The 20,034-nt window shown below is 40.4% G+C and overlaps 1 protein-coding gene across 1 annotated transcript in view; it reads left to right on the top strand.

Annotated features, from left to right (window-relative positions):
- ADAM19 (ADAM metallopeptidase domain 19) overlaps positions 1-20,034 on the top strand; it is a 119,316-nt gene that overhangs the window by 82,606 nt on the left and 16,676 nt on the right. The window contains exons 7-14 of the mRNA XM_089682850.1: positions 711-776; positions 2,138-2,209; positions 12,707-12,873; positions 14,229-14,313; positions 14,638-14,777; positions 18,487-18,664; positions 19,039-19,128; positions 19,285-19,480. Of these exons, the coding sequence (XP_089538976.1) occupies positions 711-776; positions 2,138-2,209; positions 12,707-12,873; positions 14,229-14,313; positions 14,638-14,777; positions 18,487-18,664; positions 19,039-19,128; positions 19,285-19,480 (994 nt within the window). The remainder of the gene's footprint in view (positions 1-710; positions 777-2,137; positions 2,210-12,706; positions 12,874-14,228; positions 14,314-14,637; positions 14,778-18,486; positions 18,665-19,038; positions 19,129-19,284; positions 19,481-20,034) is intronic.

The following is a 20,034-nucleotide window of genomic DNA, read 5'->3' as shown; positions in this document are numbered from 1 at the left end:
CTGCACTGAGCATTTACTCCCCCAGAGCTCCCTCTGGTGACTATCCCACTATACTGAAGAGGTTGCATCCGTGTCCTTAAAGTGGACCTCCAGTTGAATATCCATCCTGACGATATCCATCCATCCCGGGCTGATTCCATTTCCATCCTGAGAGGGACCCCCTGGCAGACCTCCATTTATTTATACATTGCGCAATACCTTTGCGCGTCCGGTGAGTGCGCATTTTATACATATCCTGTCTCTCACTGAGTTTGAGAAAGTGATGAATTTGGGAATATTGAAGTCACCCTGAGCTCTTTATATTTGTTGTGGACTGTTATCATATGCACGAGTTGTATGTTATACATTCACCAGGACTATTTTATTTTGTTTTATAGCGCTGCACCTATTTTAGTTTATTTCATAATCAGTGAAGAAGGACCCTGCTGGCTATACTGTAAAAAAAAAACTTAGTCAAGAACATATCATTTAATTCTGGACACAAAATGAAAAGCAACATAGCAATAAGGTTCTTATAGACAAGCAAATAATAAAAGATCTTCCTTCCTTATTTAATTCTGGTGTTTAGAAACAAAGGGCTAAAAATAGAACAAAATGTCAAATAAAAGGCAGTGGTGTGTGCGTACCCTTGTTGTACAGTTGTGGGTCATGCCTGGTAAACACTCCTGCCATTGCTACAGTTGGATTCAGACTATTTGTGTTTCTTCCAGGTGAAGAGAGAAGAAACAGAGGGGGAAAGATGTGTGGAGCTCTACCTAGTGGCCGATTATGCTGAGGTAAGGCCTTTTTGTTGCTCATCCTTTGTTTATCTCATTGTTTGCTTAACCCTTTTGTGGACAGACGTTTTAAAGCTTTGATGCTCAGACCACGTTTAACACAATGTTGTGCTGTGGTCTGTGCCAGGTGTGTAATACACTGGCTGCAGATGTCAGGGGTAGAATCCCCCATCCCCACAAGCAATACTGTCCCCAACTTTCCCCTCTCAGCAAAAATCTAACGGCATTAATCATCATACTCAACCCCCCCCCCCCCCCCCAGCACAAATTCTCTCTGCAAACCAAATTCTTCCCAAACAACAATGAAAAAATTGCAGGTAAAAAATGTGCGTTTATTATTTTTGTCTGCCGAAGCCGGGAAAGCATTGCACCAGTGTTCAGTAGATCGCTGATGCCATGCAGGTTACCTGCAGACTTGTCAGAATATCTGCTTGCCGTACAGCATGTATGGTCACATAGTTAGTCTGGCTGAAAAAAGACAAAAGTCCATCCAATTCAACCATTAACAAAAAAAAAAAAACCCAGCAAAGCATGATCCAATTTACTCCTGCAGGGAAAAATATTCCTTCCTGATCCCCCGAGAGACAGTCAGATATTCCCTAGATCAACTTTACCTATAATATAATTGGTCAAGCAGATATTCTGACAGGAAGCATTAATGAATTACCACGGTGCTCCATAGCACCGTGGTAGTTCATTGAAAACTACAAGCCGACAGTCACTAAGGCTGCTGGGACTTGTAGGCACTCATTCACAAAACTCTGTGAATGAGTGACGTGGCCGTGTGGGCGGAGCCCCGCACGGTTGCGCTGTTTTCAAATCTGACAGATAGTATGGAAAACTTCTCCCCATACTATCTGTCAGAGGGAGGAATATGTAACATGTTCCCAAAGGTGAACTTATCCTTTAAGTCCTCACACTGCATTGCATAGTTGGTAAGTCGAAAAAAGCCTGTACAAACAAACATGTAACTTGTGTGGTCAGTTTAAGACATTACAAGTCTCGTGTGGAATCTCCGTAGAGATATTGGCCATTAACGTAGTAAATAATCTGAGCTTTGAGAATAATTAGCGGATGTGACGGCTAAACTAATCTGCTCTTTGTTAAAAGTACTCCAAAGTGTCAGTTTTCCATTCTGGCCTCCAACCAACAGCAAGCATACAAACATTGTGAGTAAATTAACATAATGCAGAATTGAAGTAGACGGTGTGTAAATATGTCAGTGATCTTGGGAAGGGAGCCAAGGATATAATGGCTTCTAGGCCATTTAGTGGGATCAATAGCATGTTGCATGTTTCCTGGAGCTGACAGCTATATATTTGAAGTGGAGCTCATTTATTGATTTCTTCTCATTTTCTTAGTTTCAGAAACATGACTCAGACTTGGAGCAGACCCAGAGAAAGATGATGGAGGTTACCAATTACATAGATAAGGTATGAGTTTTAAGAAATACCATGCTTTATTACCAGGTTGTTAAAACACAGTACTAGTACTTACTAAGTGTGACGGACTTTGGACAGTCCGACTGGGTATCTCCACCAAGAAGCTGCTTCCCAAGCTCTGGAACACGTAGCAAGTGACTATAGCTGTAGCTACCCCAAAGAACTAGACAACACCATCTTTTAGAGTAAACAAGAAAACCTGCTTTATTAGAGAAACACACTGCATTTATACAGAGAACCATCAGCTTATCTCAGATCACATAGGAATACATTATACATAGGAATCCTAGCTGCTATGTAGATCCATGAGAATGGGGCTAGGACCAAGTGAAGGGCTGGTGGAGTGCCCAGGCTAGATGGAAGTCTAGATAGGTAAGAAAGTCAACTGGTGACCAGCGCCTTCTGGATACTTTGAAAACACAATAAAACACTCCAGACAATGGTTCTCCTGCAGTCCCAAGTCCGTTACACTAAGTAAGACCTCATACATGGGTGTTAGAATGGGTTGCTTGGTATATGTTCTCTGACAGGCATGGCGAAAAAGGTTTGTTGTGCCTAATAAAGTTTGGAACCATCACCTCACTTGGATGCTGCTGAAGCATGTGTGGGCCCCTCTGGCAGCTGGTGGTTGTGGAATGGAACAGACATTATCAGTGTTAAAGGACCGGCATTGCTAAATTTCAGTGTGGGACTGGTAGCCTTGGGCTCAGAGACTTCAAGTGCCAGATAAGGTAAGTATGCTATGCTTTAGTTTAGAGTTGGGGATTAGGTCAAATTAGTCGTAGGTCCTACGATTAGGTTGTCCTGTGAAGGGACACAGTGCCCCTTGATGACAGGCCCCACTCCTAAGCTGATTGTCATCCAGTCATATTACAACCACACTTCAACTATGACAAAAAAGACCAAATGGTCACCCACCCTGCCCATTGATCTTCTAATCTTTTTGGCACCAAATCAATAACCAGCTACACCTGGGTTTCAAACACATAACTACTAAAACACAGACAGAGTTGTTTACAATGCTTTCCTATTGGACATCAAAACCAGGGACCCAAATTGCGATGGTTTTAAACACAGCTTTTTTTTAACCCCCCCATCCCCACTTTTTTTTTAATATAAAAAGTACTCTACCTCTGGCCACAATTGGGGGTGTGTCCTCAAAAAGCTAGATGCGTTCTCTTCAGCATTTACGTAGGGCAGCCCGCCACCAGAAGAGGAACCTGCTTGTCATGTAATGTAGATACATAGGTATGGGTAAAGAAACTTTAACTTTTTATTATTGGAGGGGTAGAATCAGAGGAGACTATGGAGGTGGTAGTGAGTTGGAAACATGGCAATGCATTTAATCCTTTCAGAAAATAATTTTTGCAAACTGGTATGCATAACAGAAAAACAATCAATACATTTCTTCACTAGAATTGCTGGTGGTTATACAAGATCTGACCTGTGATCTTTAATATTTTATATTTGTGAGTGGAAAGCTGTGACAAACCCTCAGACTGATTGCCTCTCCATAAAGAATGTTACATGCAGAGTTGGTGGCTCACCTATTAAAGATACAAGCATTGAAAGGACACCATAATACAGTGCATAAAGCTATAAAGTGGATCTGTTATTTACATACAACAGGTTGCTGAACCTATGTCTTCACATGTGCTACATCTATAATACATGTGTTATCCCAGATGTATATTCCAGCTGTATAGTTCTACATATATACCGTAATCATCTATGCAGGTATAATTATCCACTGAGGGTATGAGTAGTCCATTTATTTATCAAGTTTATATAGCGCCAAAGGGTTTGCTCAGCGCTGTACAATAGAGGGGGGGACAATACATGAAACAGAACAGTAACATCAAACAGCACATAAGGGGTAAGAGGGCCCTACTCTTTCGAGCTTACAATCTAGGAGGGAGGGGGTAGAGGCACAGGAGGAATCGGCTGTGGGGGATGGAGTGGTAGGAGGAGGGAAGGGCAGCGGCTGTTAGGTGAGGGTGGGGTAGGCTTCCCTGAAGAGGTGGGTTTTCAGGGAGCGCCTGAAGGTGAGGAGGGAAGGTGACAGTCTGATGGATTGGGGTAGTGAGTTCCAGAGGATGGGGGAGGACCTGGAGAAGTCTTGCAGTCGTGCGTGGGAGGAGGAGACCAGGGAGCAAGATAGAAGGAGGTCCTGTGAAGAGCGAAGGGTACGGGTAGGGTGGTACCTGGTAATCAGGTCGGTGAGGTAGTTAGGGGCAGTGTTATGAATGGCCTTATAGGTCAGGGTGAGCAATTTGAATTTAATGCGTTGGGTAATGGGGAGCCAGTGGAGGGAGAGGCAGAGGGGGGTGGCAGAGGTGGAGCGGCTGGTGAGGTGGATGAGTCTGGCAGCTGAGTTCAGGATGGTCTGAAGCGGGGAGAGTTTGCACTGGGGTAGGCCGGTGAGGAGGGAGTTGCAGTAGTCCAGGCGTGAGATAATTAGGGAGTGTATGAGTAGTTTAGTGGTGTCTGGGGTAAGGTAGGAGCGTATCTTGGCGATGTTCCGGAGGTGGAGCCTGCATGTGTTTGTAAGTGATTTACTAATATGCTCACTATACTGTTTGAAAGTACTGGTAATAATTACTCACCAATTACCACTGACTCATGATTGGCTTTAAATGGTCACATGTTGCTTAGTGTACTTATTTTCTGGATTTTATACACAAAGAATGAAGGGGGGATTTTAAAGCTGATATGTTGTGTAAAACTTGATAGATTGGAGTCTATTCATTAGAACTGGAGAAATAAAATAACACAAAGGTGGAGTTGCTGCCAGCAGCAACCAATCAAGTTTCACCTTTGCTTTTATGTAAATATGAAACATGAATTTTGATTGGTTATAATGAGCCACAACTTAAGGGCTCATATTCAGCATTCTTCTGCCCATTATGTTTGGAATCTATGATGACTTGTACATGTGTTTTCCTAAGGCAGTACTATAGTATTTTATAGTATTTCCAGGTGTCTTTTTTGGATCCTTTTGGCTGACCTCACAACAACAAATCTTACTGGTTTTTCAGTAGCTATACATTGCCACCCAGCCTTTATCCAGGCTGTAGTATTATTTGGAAATATTTCATGATAGGCTTGCAATTTCAATTATCAACATTTGATGTGTGCTTCTTTTTTTCATGACCATGTGCATTTCTTCTGCAAACATACTGCTTTTCTACATGTGCTAAGCGTATGTGAAAGCGTAATAAAAAATATATATTTTGTACATCTCTGCAGTAAATACACATTTCCCCATGGATTATTCTTTTCAGAATGCTGCAGGTGCAAAAAAAAACTGTTGATGTTGTTGGGAATGCAACAGCATGTACTATAATGTACTATATATAGTATTGTGTGTTAATATCACTTGACCAGTAGATGGCACTATATACTAAAGGTTACTAGTTGTGTATATCTGAAAACTTGTTTCCTCCTCCTTCTCTATCATCTCTTCAGGAAGTAATGAGTCTGTAATATGTCTGCTGAGAAATGTGCTCTGTATGTTTGCAACTTAAGCCACACAAGTAAAGTCTGAATTCTGCTATCACTACCAGTGTCTTCTCTAACACATAACCAACAGGTTATGGGCCCAGCTCCAGACACTGGAAAAAGGAGAACTACAAGCAAGTAAGTGCTGCATTTACAATCCAATTCACTGAAAGATGACAAGTGCTTCAGATATGAAGTTTACAATAGCAAAGCTCAACAATACCAACTACCAGCTATGGAAGTTTAAGCTTGAAATGCTGTTATCCAAAGATGACTTGTGGCAGGTACTAGATACACACAGACCCAATGACAACCCAGAAGAATGGGACAGAAAAAAACAGGCAAGCAAAAGCAGTCATAAGCCTGTTAGTGGAGGATGATCAACTCCTTCATATAAGGAAAGAAGGCACAGCTAAAGGTATGTGGACTGCACTACAAAGACTGCATGAACATGCAAACCTAAACAGTAAACTATATCTACTGCGCAAACTGTATAAGATGAGACTGGAAAAAGGGCAGGAAATGGGTGAACATGTAAATACCATGCTAGAAATTGTGGACCAGCTGGGTGCAATAGGTGAAGAATTGAAAGGCAACCATGTTGTTTCAATGCTTCTGTTCAGCCTTCCAGAATCATACAGTGCCCTTATAAATGCTCTAGAAACTAGACCGGAAACTGAACTGACGCTAGAATATGTTGAGGGAAAATTAATTGATGAATACAGCAGAAAAAAGGAAAATTTGCATAGTGAAGAGAACGAGAGACCAGAGGCAGCTCTGAAGGTGCATGAAGGCATAAGACAAAGCAAAGAAACCAGGGTATGTTTTCGCTGCAAAAAATCCGGTCACCTGAAAAAGAACTGTTCAATCTGGAAAGCAGAGCAGCGAAAGCGGGAGCTACCCACAAGAGAAAGAGCTAAAGCAGTCATGAAAGAAAATGAAAGTGCATCATGGAGTGGTACTTTTAAAGTGACTCAGAATAGTATCTCACACGGATGGTACATTGATTCAGGGGCAACTAGTCACATGACAAGCGACGAGACATTCTTCACAGAACTTGATTTTAGTGTAAAAGATAAAGTCTTCCTAGCAAATGGGAAAAGTATTACAGCAGAAGGTAAAGGTCAGGGATTTCTGAACTGCAAAACGCCATCAGGGGGCAAGCAGAGCATCCTTGTAAAGAATGTTCTATATGTTCCAAGCCTAGAAGGAAGCCTCCTATCAGTTAAAACCCTTGCAAGCAATGGACTCACTGTCCAGTTCAGAGGTAATGAATGCACAATTCAAAATGGAAAGCAAATTTTAGCAAGAGGAAGATTAAATGAACATCTGTACAAAATCATCACTGAAAGTGAGAAGGCTAATGCGGCAACTCATAGCCCACATGACAAGTGCATCCACCTGTGGCATAGAAGATTGGGGCATCGAAACCCAGAAGCTATAAAGGACTTTGCAAAGAGAGGTCTATCAGAAGACATGAAAATATTGCCTTGCCACACACTCAGCAAATGCACGTGTTGCATCAAAGCAAAGGCCACCCGAACCTCTCTTCCACAGACCAGTCAGAGTAAAACCATTAAACCCATGGAACTGATACACAGTGATGTGTGCGGACCAATGAAAACCATCACACCTGGCGGGAACAGATATTTACTGACTTTCATCGATGATTATTCCCGGTACACAATAACGTATCTAATGAAGCACAAAAGTGAGACATTAGAAAAACGTCAAGAGTTTATAGCTATGACAAGCAACAAGTTTCAAAGGAAACCTGGAATAATACGCACTGACAATGGAGGGGAATATATGAATAAAGAGATGGAATCATACCTAAAGAAACAAGGTATTATACACCAAACAACTGTACCATACACTCCTGAGCAAAACGACGTAGTGGAAAGAAAGAATCGCACTCTTGTACAAATGACCAGATGTATGATTACGGACGCTGCCTTACCTAACAAATACTGGGGAGAAGCAATAATGACTGCAACATACCTACAAAACAGGCTCCCATCAAAAGCTATTGAGAGTACACCATATGAAATGTGGAATGGATCAAAACCTAACGTAGGACACATCAGAGTATTTGGCTGTAAAGCATATGCCCACATTCCAAGTCAGAAACGCTCCAAGTTGGAGAACAAAGCCATAGAAGGCATTCTGGTTGGCTACAGTGAGCAGAGTAAGGGATATAGAATCCTTTGTCCAAAGACCAACAAGGTCACAGTAAGCCGCAGTGTTTATTTTGATGAAAGTGAAGCACCAGATAATACAATTCTTGAAAAATGTGGAGATTTACACACTAAATCGGCAAGAGACACTGACCCATGCGAAGCAGGACAAGAGCCAGAACAAGAAGAAGTGGAACTTACAATCAACGATCCAATAGAACCCACTGAACAACAAGAAATCAGAAGATCCTCACGAATGACAAAAGGGATACCACCCCGCAGGTTATCATACGCTGCTAAAACACATCAAACACAGGAGCCAACATCCTGGGAAGACATAGAAACTTTGCCGAGAAGGGAAGCCGATCAGTGGAGAAAAGCAGCTGAAGAAGAAATAAAATCACTTCAAGAAAATAAAACTTGGTCACTAACAGAACTCCCTCCTGGTCGCAAAACCATCGGAAGCAAATGGACTTTTAAAGTGAAATATGATACAGAAGGAAACATCTATAGATACAAAGCAAGATTAGTTGCCAAGGGATACTCCCAGAAATTTGGAGAAGATTACAATGAGACATTTGCTCCAGTTGTGAAACATTCTACCATAAGAACACTCCTTAGTATTGCTGCCGGAAAGGGAATGCAAGTAAAGCATCTAGATGTTAAAACTGCCTTTTTGTATGGAGACATCAAGGAGGATCTGTACATGGAACAGCCACCAGGATTTGAGAAAGAAAAGAACCTTGTTTGCAAACTGCAAAAGAGCATCTATGGGCTCAAGCAAGCAGCGAGAGCATGGAATGAAAAAGTGAACGAAATACTCAGAAAAGAAGGGTTCTCAAAAAGTAAAGCAGATCCATGTCTGTATTCAAAGAATCAAGAGAACAAATGGACATACATTCTAATATACGTCGATGACATCTTGACGTGTTTTGAACAAGAAGGGGACTATGACCAAATAGTTCACAAACTGAAACAAAATTTTGAAATTAAAGAGTTGGGAACATTACTCACTACCTAGGAATTCAAATAGAGCGGGAAGAGGATGGAAGCTATCTTCTTAACCAAAGTCAGAAAATTACAGAAATGTTAGAACAGTTTCACATGCAAGATGCAAAGGAAGCGAAAACACCAATGGAACCAGATTATCCAAAAACAAGGGAACGTCATTGTTTTCTACAAAAGAGACTAAATGTCATATAGTTATTCACATGCCGTTGAGAAGGGGTGTTGGGAATGCAACAGTATGTACTATAATGTACTATATATAGTATTGTGTGTTAATATCACTTGACCAGTAGATGGCACTATATACTAAAGGTTACTAGTTGTGTATATCTGAAAACTTGTTTCCTCCTCCTTCTCTATCATCTCTTCAGGAAGTAATGTGTCTGTAATATGTCTGCTGAGAAATGTGCTCTGTATGTTTGCAACTTAAGCCACACAAGTAAAGTCCGAATTCTGCTATCACTACCAGTGTCTTCTCTAACACATAACCAACAGATGTGCCAGAAATAGTTTGCTCCCACCTACCTCTTTGGTATGACAACATCATGTATTTTGAAGCGCATGGTGTCAGCCTTGCCTACTTCATTTCTGACAAAGAACACAGACCTCTCCAGGGGCGGACTGACCATTTGGAAACTCGGCACTGCCCGAGGGCCCGGGGTCAGTAGGGGGCCCCATGAGATGGTACCTTTTTCATAGGCTTTTTTGAGTTTGGGCAAGGACACAGGGGCCCCATGATCCCCTATTGCCCGGGGGCCCCATGAGTTGTCAGTCCACCCCTGGACCTCTCTTATCTCCCAACCCCCTTCTCATTTCTATAACCCATCATTTGCACAATCAGAGAGCGCAATCAACAAGTATTTTTCACACTTATCAGTTAGATATAACAAAATATTTTCAGGGTTACTAGAATAAGAGAAATATGTTAGCACTTCCGCCTGGCAGTACTCGGGTCATTGGTTCGAATCCCAACCACAGCACCACATTCCTGGAGTTTGCATGTTCTCCCTGTGCCTGCATGAGTTTCCTCCAGGTCCTCCGGTTTCCTCCCACACTCCAAAGACATGCTGGTAGGTTAATTGGTTCCTGTCTGAATTGTCCCTAGTATGTGTATGTATGAATGTGAATTAGGTACCTTAGATTGTACACCCCTTGAGGGTTAGGGACTGATGTGAATGTACAATATATATTTAGATAGATAGATATATATAAAGCACTGCATAAATTGACAGCGCTGTATAAGTACCAGTAATAAATATAAAATAAAATAAATATGTGGGCTGTCATTGCTGGCCTGCTTCTGAAAATGTGGGAAGCCTGACTGGGTCTGGTTTCAGTATTTGTAAGTCACAAACCCAGAACAAGCATGCAGTAAAAGTGATATAAAGGTCAGAAATATTTCTTGTTCCACAATAGTAACTTAGAAAGCAACAAAGGCAAGGCATCAGTATGACAGCTAGGTAACTAGCTTTTTCAGAAAGACAGGTCAGCTGTGGAAACCTTCATTTTTTACTTTCTCATGGCACATTTCCTTTAAAGCAACCCTGTCACTAACTCAAACCTGTAAAATAAGTAAGTGAATATTTATTGTGGCAGCTACACTATAACTTCTGGGATTTGTCAATCTCAGGAGAAACCAGTGAGAGCTGCGCAGGACCCAGAAAATTGACATTCCCAAAAGCGCTGGTTTTCCAACAGACTTTAGAAGATTTCTACTGACTGAAGGTGCAGGCAGCAGAAAAAAGGCTAAGCCTGCTTATTTTCCGGGTATGCCCGTTTTCATTTATTTGTGCTATTGACAGGGTCACTATAAATAAATGAGGAGTAATTGGTGCTGTGCTAATATTAAATATATAAAAATTGTCAAGAAGAAATAATCCTCACAATATAAACATATAAAATCAAATCACAAAGAATAAATATAGAATAAAATACACATGAAGACATCCAAAATAGTGGATAACAGTGAAATACCCCCCAAATATATGAAAGGTGTAACCTAGGTACACCACTAATAATAAATAGGTGACTATGGGTGAAAATAATAATACTTAATAAGCAATGTGAAGAAATGCACATCACAGCACTATTTTAGTGTGTATTTAGCAATGTCTTGTTGGGATCCTATTTACAGATCATATCACTGTTTATGTTGGCACCATTTTATGGTTAATAAGTATTATTATGCCCATAGTCACCTATTTATTATTAGTGGTGTACCTAGGTTACACCTTTCATATATTTGGGGTGTGTTTCACTGTTATCCACTATTTTGGATGTCTTCATGTGTATTGTATTCTATATTTATTCTTTGTGATTTGATTTTATATGTTTATATTGTGGGGATGGATATTTCTTCATGACAATTTTTATATATTTAATATTAGAACAGCACCAATTACTCCTCATTTAACATTGTTCTATTTGGTATATGGTAAGGTGTTAGCAGCTGTATATATAAATTAGGTACCTAGAGCGAGGGAGGACTACATAGATATATCACTATAAATAAAAGCAGTGGAATCAATGCTTATGATGTGCAAAATCCAGTGACTCATAACAACCAGTCAGATGCCAGTTTAAGTTTAAAAGTTAAAAGCATCAGATCGGTGAAAGATGAATACTGATAGGCTTATATGGGACAGTGCATATAAAAATTGATTGCGATGTACACTAAAAAATCATGAACAATAATAAATCAAATAAATACTGCTATATAAAAAATGTGCATAAATTAATTGAAATTATATAAGTCCACATTCATATATTAAATAATTAAAAGTCCCCAAATCCAATAACACAGTGCTGTGTGCTAAAGAATTCTTCCAAGGGAAAGTGCATAGGTGTCCACAAATGCTTGACACAAAAGAAAAAATCAGCATCTTACCAGACACTTTGATCTCCAATCAAGAGATTAAATCTCTTGATTGGGCAGCACAGTGGCTATATGGTTAGCACTTCCGCCTGGCAGTACTAGGATCGTTCGTTCAAGTCCCAGCCACGGCACCACCTGCCTGGAGTTTGCATGTTCTCCCTGTGCCTGCGTGGGTTTCCTCCGGGTACTCCAGTTTCCTCCCACACTCCAAAGACATGCTGGTAGATTAATTGGATCCTGTCTAAATTGGCCCTTGTATGTGGATGTGAGTTAGGGACCTTAGATTATACACCACTTGAGGGTTAGGGACTGATGTGAATGTACAATATATATGTAAAGCACTGTGTAAATTGACGGTGCTATACAAGTACTTGAAATAAATAAATAAAAATGAGCAGATGGTGTTCAGATCCCACACTGACACCCTAGTTAGCCGTATCAAGGAGCTGAATAGAAGATAAATGGACAACTGCAGGTTCACTTGAACGAATCCATCACATCAGACAGCTCTCCACATCATGCAAGGAAAGGTTTAAAACAGAAGAAGAAAACTTCATAGTGCGACCCGATAAACCAGTAAAAATTTTTATTAAAATTAAAGTATTGCACCTACATAGATAAGGTGCATAAAGGCAGTGTAAAATTCCCATTGTGTCAGACCACCAGCCAGAACAAGGAGAAGTCACAGAAGTGCGTTTCTTCAAAAATGGAGTCCTCTGGGATTGGAGAACACATTTTTTTTCACACATTTATGCACACATTGTATTGTCTGGGGTGTAGTGCAGGTATTTTTCCTTTTTTTCTGTCTTATATGGGACAGTGCACTTTTCCCATTTCACGTACACTTATTGAAAAAGCCTATTTGTACGAGAGTATCATACACAATACAATATCTATATTATTTTGCTTTATTTAATGTCTCTACAGTTTTACAGAGCACTAAAGATTCGGATCGCATTGGTTGGCTTGGAGATCTGGACTGCTGGAGATAAGTGCAATGTCTCAGAAAACCCATATATGACCTTACGTGCCTTCCTGACCTACAGAAGAAAGATCCTACAGCAGACGCCACATGACAATGCACAGCTTATAACGTGAGAACATTGTGACGTTGCTGTGACACTATGGTCCTCATTCTAATGCATCCTTAGAATCCAACAACTGAAAATAATGTATGTAATGTTGACAGTGAACTCCAGGCAAACAGCTAAATACACATCTGAAATACATGGGAGCTGCTGTTCATGCCAGGATATTTGTATCTCTGTCCATACAACTGTGCCACAAAACATTGCCCTCTCTAGCATGGAAGGAGACCTTGGCTATAGTTGACCAATACTTATAGGTCTCCTATCCATCCCTAGCCTTTGACTGGACAGTGAAATGAGAATCAGTAACACAGCTGATTGGCTCCTTGTGCTACTTATCATTTCCCCCAGTCAGAGTTCTGTGTACAGTGCATTGCAGGAGGCTCATACAAGCCAAATTCAGGTACTTACAGTGCTTGGGTTATTAAATTACAATTAGGGAAGTGTACAGATAAGTGGCAACCACCCCAATCTTTACCTAGCCTTTATGGTAAGGTTCACATTGAGGAGGCTTTGCACATTACAAACAACAGAAAATTTCCCAGTATACTGCCAGCCCACAATTAAACCAAATTTGCCCTGCCTAAGAGTTCATGTTAAAACAGAGGTTTTAGTTTCACATATTTGCAAATATATGTGAAAGTCACAGTTCCTTGCCTAGGCTCCTCTGTATACTGTGATCCTAACTCTATAGTTTTGATATGCGAGAACACATTGGATACCTTCAGCTGCCATTGTGCTTTTGCTGCTTGTCCAGTGTGTCCCTGTGCCTTTAGGGAAGATTGGGCTACCTCCAAGCTAACCATCCTTTCCGTTATTCACTGCTATATGTACTCCAACATGGAGACTCTCAAAATTATAAAGTTAGGACCACAGTACGAGGTGGTGTAAAAAAGATTCCAGACTAGTTTTGTAACACACCAACAGATGGCAGCTCAAGGCTGCATGCACAGTCACAGGAAGCACTGACCTTCATAAGTCTGTGTACCAAAAGACATTGTCCTGTGTACTCCGGGAGCTGTGCAACTGGTTCTAATCCAATCAAGTGCATTACCATGTCTGCTATATCATCATGGACAGCAAGTTAGAACAAAGAGCAAATGTGAAATTCTGGAAGAAAGTGCTGATGTACAGGTACATGATTGTGACTGTACGAGGCGCCCGCCCACAGTAAAATTACTGCAGACAGTTGGCAAGTGGATAAAGAAGGGCAGCCTGACATATGAACCCAGCTAGTGTGCAATATTTTAATTTTTTCTTGTTATGCATTGCTTTATTTTTGTATTATTTTTGCATAGGCCTTGTTATGTTTTTGCATACCTTGGAATACTGTTGACTGTATATAACTTTTGATTGTACAGTGGGCGATCTTTTCACGGTACAACCATTGGGCTGGCCCCACTTCAGGCGATGTGCTCTTCCTATCAGTCTGGAGGTGTAAACATGGTAAGACAGAACAAATCTGATTTCATTTTGTAAACCAGTATGAAAAACGTAACTTCAGCGCACAGTCTATCTGCTAGAGACTGCTTCATGAACACTTCCAGAATAGTTCAAAGTAGAAGTACGGCTTACCCCCCCATCCTCAGTTTGGGGAGCCAAGCTTTTCTTTCAGTAATGTACCTGTAAATCGATAATCCATGATATGGCTGAGTTTTACAAAATATCATTAGTAAGTGCTGTTTCATTACAGGGCATATGTATTGGTAGATTATTTTATTTTTTTTCAATGTATCAGCAAATCAGTTTAACCTTCATTTATTCTGATAGGATCATTCGGACAATGCTATTGGAGTTGCAGCCACAATGGCACATGAAATGGGACACAATTTTGGCATGAACCACGATGCTGCAGGCTGTTGTACAGCCAAACCTGAAGAAGGAGGCTGCATCATGGCAGCTGCTACTGGGTGAGCTAGCAGTCCTTATGTAGTGCAGTGACTTATGCTCGATATATAACATTATTACAACTTTTACTAGACCTAGGGCTAGGAATAAACAGGACATGCCAACCCAACACCCTGAAATGACGTTAGGGCAGTGGTCAGGGTTGGTTATGATTACTTCTTTTCTCAAAAGCAATTTTTATTTTAAACGTTGGACCATGTGACATTGTACATGCTGAACCATGTGACTTGGCTTGACCATGCGAAGATCTCCGTGCACCATTGTATGAGCAGACAACAAGCAGATGTCTCCATGCCCATTTTCTTGGGGGATGTCTGGTTTGTGGCTGTACCATAATAATATTTAGCTAATCATGTATCCATTAATACTGTCATATTCTAGCTTCTGCTGATCTCAGAGACTGTTGCTAAGATGTCCCAACTGGTTTCCTAGCTGTGCTCACCTGGCGTGGCCAAACAATGGTGTCATCCTCGCTCAATGAATAATTTGGAATAGACAATTGGGGGATCCAGCTGTAAAAAAGTCACGCATTTATCATGGGCTTGTGAAAGAGGGTGGCCAAATTACTGCAAGGAATCTCCCGACTTGGATATAAAAAGCCAGTGTATGACTGCAAGTGCCTGCACAAACCTATAGTATCAGTTGTGAGTGTGATCGGACCAGGATTTAAAGTGGATCAGTAATTAATGTAAGCAAGGGAACCACTTTCAGATGCAAGTACAGGCACCCATAGGTGCTCATATGTACCATTAGTGATAGAGAGTGGCATGGGAGAACCACAACCCACTGCATTATTCCTGTATTTACTTCAGCTAAGGGGCTTTTCACTTTAGCTTGCCCCTTCCATCCCACGTGCTTTGCAATTGCTATACTAATGACCAGCAGATTTAAAAGAAGTCAGCATTTGCATAATAGGTCTCACCATGCTTTGACACTGTCCAGTGTGCTAAATACTTATGTTATGTTCAAATAACTGTAAATATAGATATGCTCAGTGACAATTAATAAAAGGAACCTTTCATTATATAATAATTTCAAAAATCAAAAATCTATAATTTTCAAATTAAAGTCCAATTTCAAATTAAAGTCCAATATCACAATAAAATAAATAAATAAATACATGTAGTCCAAAAAAAATTGATTCAAGTGTAAAAACTCTCCGCTGCTTGCAAAACCTTGATTACCTCAAAAAAACAAAACAAAAAAATACATAGTGCATTATCCTTTATAAATAAAAATTTACATGTGAAATCAATCCGATAATATTCACCCCAGTGAAAAAACACGTGTATATATCAAACCACATACACATGCGATATACTGTGCAAAACCATGCATGTGAAACACTCTACTGTGCTAAAAACTCATGACACAGTGCACACTTCTATCAGGGTAAGGAGTGAATACCCTTACCAATATTCAAAGCAATTTATGTTTTTGATCTCAATCCACAGAAATTGCCTGGTGATATAAATCCTTTTGAAGATGTCCTCAGGGTTTGCTTTGATCCTATGATACTGTATGGATCCTTCCACCCTAGCAACTCAGATATGTCTCCACCATATACGCCAGTCAGATACCCATATATAAGGAATAAATCATAGCGTGATACTGCCACATACTAAGATCCAAAAACTTTTAATTATCCTGCTTACATTAAAAACATCTTTCCATCGCACATAGTATATAAAGACCTGTCTGCCATCCGGAATCCAGGAGAGTCCTAATCGCAAGTCACAGCCGATTTTTTGCCCTCTCCAAGATGGCCGCCACTCCACTTCCGGTATTCTCGTATGCGTCTGACGTCACCTCCCTTTGACGCGTTTCGTCATTGGACGTAATCATAAATCATGATTACGTCCAATGACGAAACGTGTCAAAGGGAGGTGACGTCAAATCATGATTACGTCCAATGACGAAACGCGTCAAAGGGAGGTGACGTCAGACGCATACGAGAATACCGGAAGTGGAGTGGCGGCCATCTTGGAGAGGGCAAAAAATCGGCTGTGACTTGCGATTAGGACTCTCCTGGATTCCGGATGGCAGACAGGTCTTTATATACTATGTGCGATGGAAAGATGTTTTTAATGTAAGCAGGATAATTAAAAGTTTTTGGATCTTAGTATGTGGCAGTATCACGCTATGATTTATTCCTTATATATGGGTATCTGACTGGCGTATATGGTGGAGACATATCTGAGTTGCTAGGGTGGAAGGATCCATACAGTATCATAGGATCAAAGCAAACCCTGAGGACATCTTCAAAAGGATTTATATCACCAGGCAATTTCTGTGGATTGAGATCAAAAACATAAATTGCTTTGAATATTGGTAAGGGTATTCACTCCTTACCCTGATAGAAGTGTGCACTGTGTCATGAGTTTTTAGCACAGTAGAGTGTTTCACATGCATGGTTTTGCACAGTATATCGCATGTGTATGTGGTTTGATATATACACGTGTTTTTTCACTGGGGTGAATATTATCGGATTGATTTCACATGTAAATTTTTATTTATAAAGGATAATGCACTATGTATTTTTTTGTTTTGTTTTTTTGAGGTAATCAAGGTTTTGCAAGCAGCGGAGAGTTTTTACACTTGAATCAATTTTTTTTGGACTACACGTATTTATTTATTTATTTTATTGTGATATTGGACTTTAATTTGAAATTGGACTTTAATTTGAAAATTATAGATTTTTGATTTTTGAAATTATTATATAATGAAAGGTTCCTTTTATTAATTGTCACTGAGCATATCTATATTTACATTTGTACACCTCTAAGGGTAGAGGTGAAGTGCGCTTATAAAGGGTTGGGGAGAATTAGTGATTTACATTTATTATGTTCAAATAACTGTGAGTTCATAGGTTTGCACACCTGCTGTTGGCAATATGTGGGTTTCCATGCTGCCTAAAGATTGTGTATTATGTATATTAATGAAAATGCAACAAAAAAAAATGAAACTTACAAAGATTGACCAGAGTTGTGAATGATGGCAGGAAGACCTAGCTGTTGAAGCATTCAAGAAATATAAAAGCCAATTGATGGACCTTTACTTTAAAGTGGTTGTAATCCTCAGACATGAAATATGAACAAAACATATCCCTGTATAGTATATACTTGTCTCAATTAAGAGCACTAAGTGTCATTTATGTCTGCTACTTTGTTCCTCTGCTATCAGCATGAATCACTTCTGACACGTTTTTCTGACACCAAGAAAAAAATGGTGACAGGGGCAGGACCTCCAGCAGATTGACAGCCTCTGCTCTGTGCCTGTGAGCTGTGTGATGGGGGTTGTGTCTTTTTTCACCAATCAGCTCTCAATGCTCTCCTCACTAAGCTCTGCAGAGTGTAATTTCAGCTTTCCGTTGCAGACCACAGATAGACAGGTACAACGTATGGAGGAGGATTTGTTTCATCTTTGTTTATTACCTGAGGCCAGTCACTTCACTGGGTGTATGTTAGGGTTTACAACCACTTTAAGGTCCAGTTGTATACTCTTTAAATATGCTGTCTTGAGTTCTACTTTAAATTGAAAAACCCTGGCATACACCACTCAAAAGGATGTGAAATACCTATTGGGCACTGTGCTGTGAAAATTGACACTCTTAGTTACAAGAAATGTAAAACAGAGTAAAACAGTAAAGGACTTTATAAATGCAAAAAAAAAAGAAGTTGCAGTGAAACTGTTGCTGTTTTCTGTTTGCAGACACCCTTTCCCCAAAGTGTTCAATGAGTGTAATAAGCGAGAGCTGGAACGCTTTCTGCGCTCTGGAGGGGGAATGTGCCTCAGCAATACCCCAGACACAAAGACCCTTTATGGAGGAGCACGTTGTGGAAATGGCTTCTTAGAAGAAGGGGAACAATGTGACTGTGGGGATGTAGAGGTATGATATACGCTCTGTCTCTGTATGTATGCAACCATTGGCTCCCCCCTCTTGCAGAATCCTTGCATACAAGGCTATGTAGATTAAAGGGGATGTACAGTGTATATTTAGTGACTATGTCTTTTTACTTATTTTTGTAGTGTTTACCTAAAATTCAAAGTTTTGCAACAAAAAATCACCAGGAGGTAGTTTTTCCGCAGAAGTGATGCAAAGTCCCTTTTGCCAATAAACCCTTTTCCTGGGTCCTGGTAATTTTTTATGATTTTTTGAGTACATCCTGGAACTTTACGTCTTTAGACATTTTATCATTATATTTTAATCACTTGGATTCTTCAGTTTCTCTAATTCTATTTCCCATGCTTTCTGTCCTCCAGCAATGTGACAATCCATGCTGCAATGCTACAACCTGTACCCTGCTGCAAGGGGCAGAGTGTGCCCATGGGACCTGCTGTCATCAGTGCAGAGTAAGATATCTCTACTTTGTTATTCATGCAAAGGAGAAAAATTGTGTCCAGCTGACAAACACAACTGTCCGCTATTGTATGATGCCTCCATAAATAATGTGGTCTAATGTAAGCCACATGTGTACAATAATTCCTTGGTGTCACATTCCTGCTTAGCTCAGGCCACCTGGGTTCCCGTGTCGGAAGACATCCAGAGCTTGTGACCTGCCAGAGTTTTGTACCGGACATTCTCCTGTGTGTCCTCCCAACTCTTTCCAGCTGGATGGAACTTCCTGCCAAGAAGGAGAAGCTTTCTGCTACAACGGGAGGTGCCTGACCCACCAACAACAGTGCCGGCAGCTTTGGGGAACTGGTGAGCCAAGCTAGAGAAACTTAGCCCTTTGTTACATGTAAATTCCTAAGATACAGAATAATTTGTCAGCATGCATAGATGCATACATTTCTACTGTTTATTGGATGAGTTAAACCCTGCTATATGAAGCTATATCAGTAAGGAAGGATACGTGCATATTACTGAAATCCTCAGATTAGGATTTTTGCATGGAGTAATGGGATTCTAGTCAGATTATAAGACATACACATGACCATCCGAGCAAGCATTAAATTGCTTTGGCTATGACATGGAGTAATGGGATGCTAGTCAGATTATAAAACATACACATGACCATTAGAGCAAGCATTAAATTGCTTTGGCTATGGCATGGAGTAATGGGATTCTAGTCAGATTATAAAACATACAGATGACCATCAGAGCAAGCATTAAATTGCTATGGCTATGGCATGGAGTAATGGGATGCTAGTCAGATTATAAGACATACAGATGACCATCAGAGCAAGCATTAAATTGCTATGGCTAGGTATCAGTTGGGGAGAGTTCCTCTCAGTTCAAGCACTAGTAACACAACA

The sequence above is a fragment of the Staurois parvus genome, unplaced genomic scaffold (genome assembly GCF_062004578.1).
Source record: "Staurois parvus isolate SC_StPar_1 unplaced genomic scaffold, SC_StPar_1.0 ptg000298l, whole genome shotgun sequence".
NCBI lineage: Eukaryota > Metazoa > Chordata > Amphibia > Anura > Ranidae > Staurois > Staurois parvus.
The sequence above is the reverse complement of the archived record's forward strand: the minus strand, read 5'-3'. Positions and strand labels throughout refer to the sequence as shown.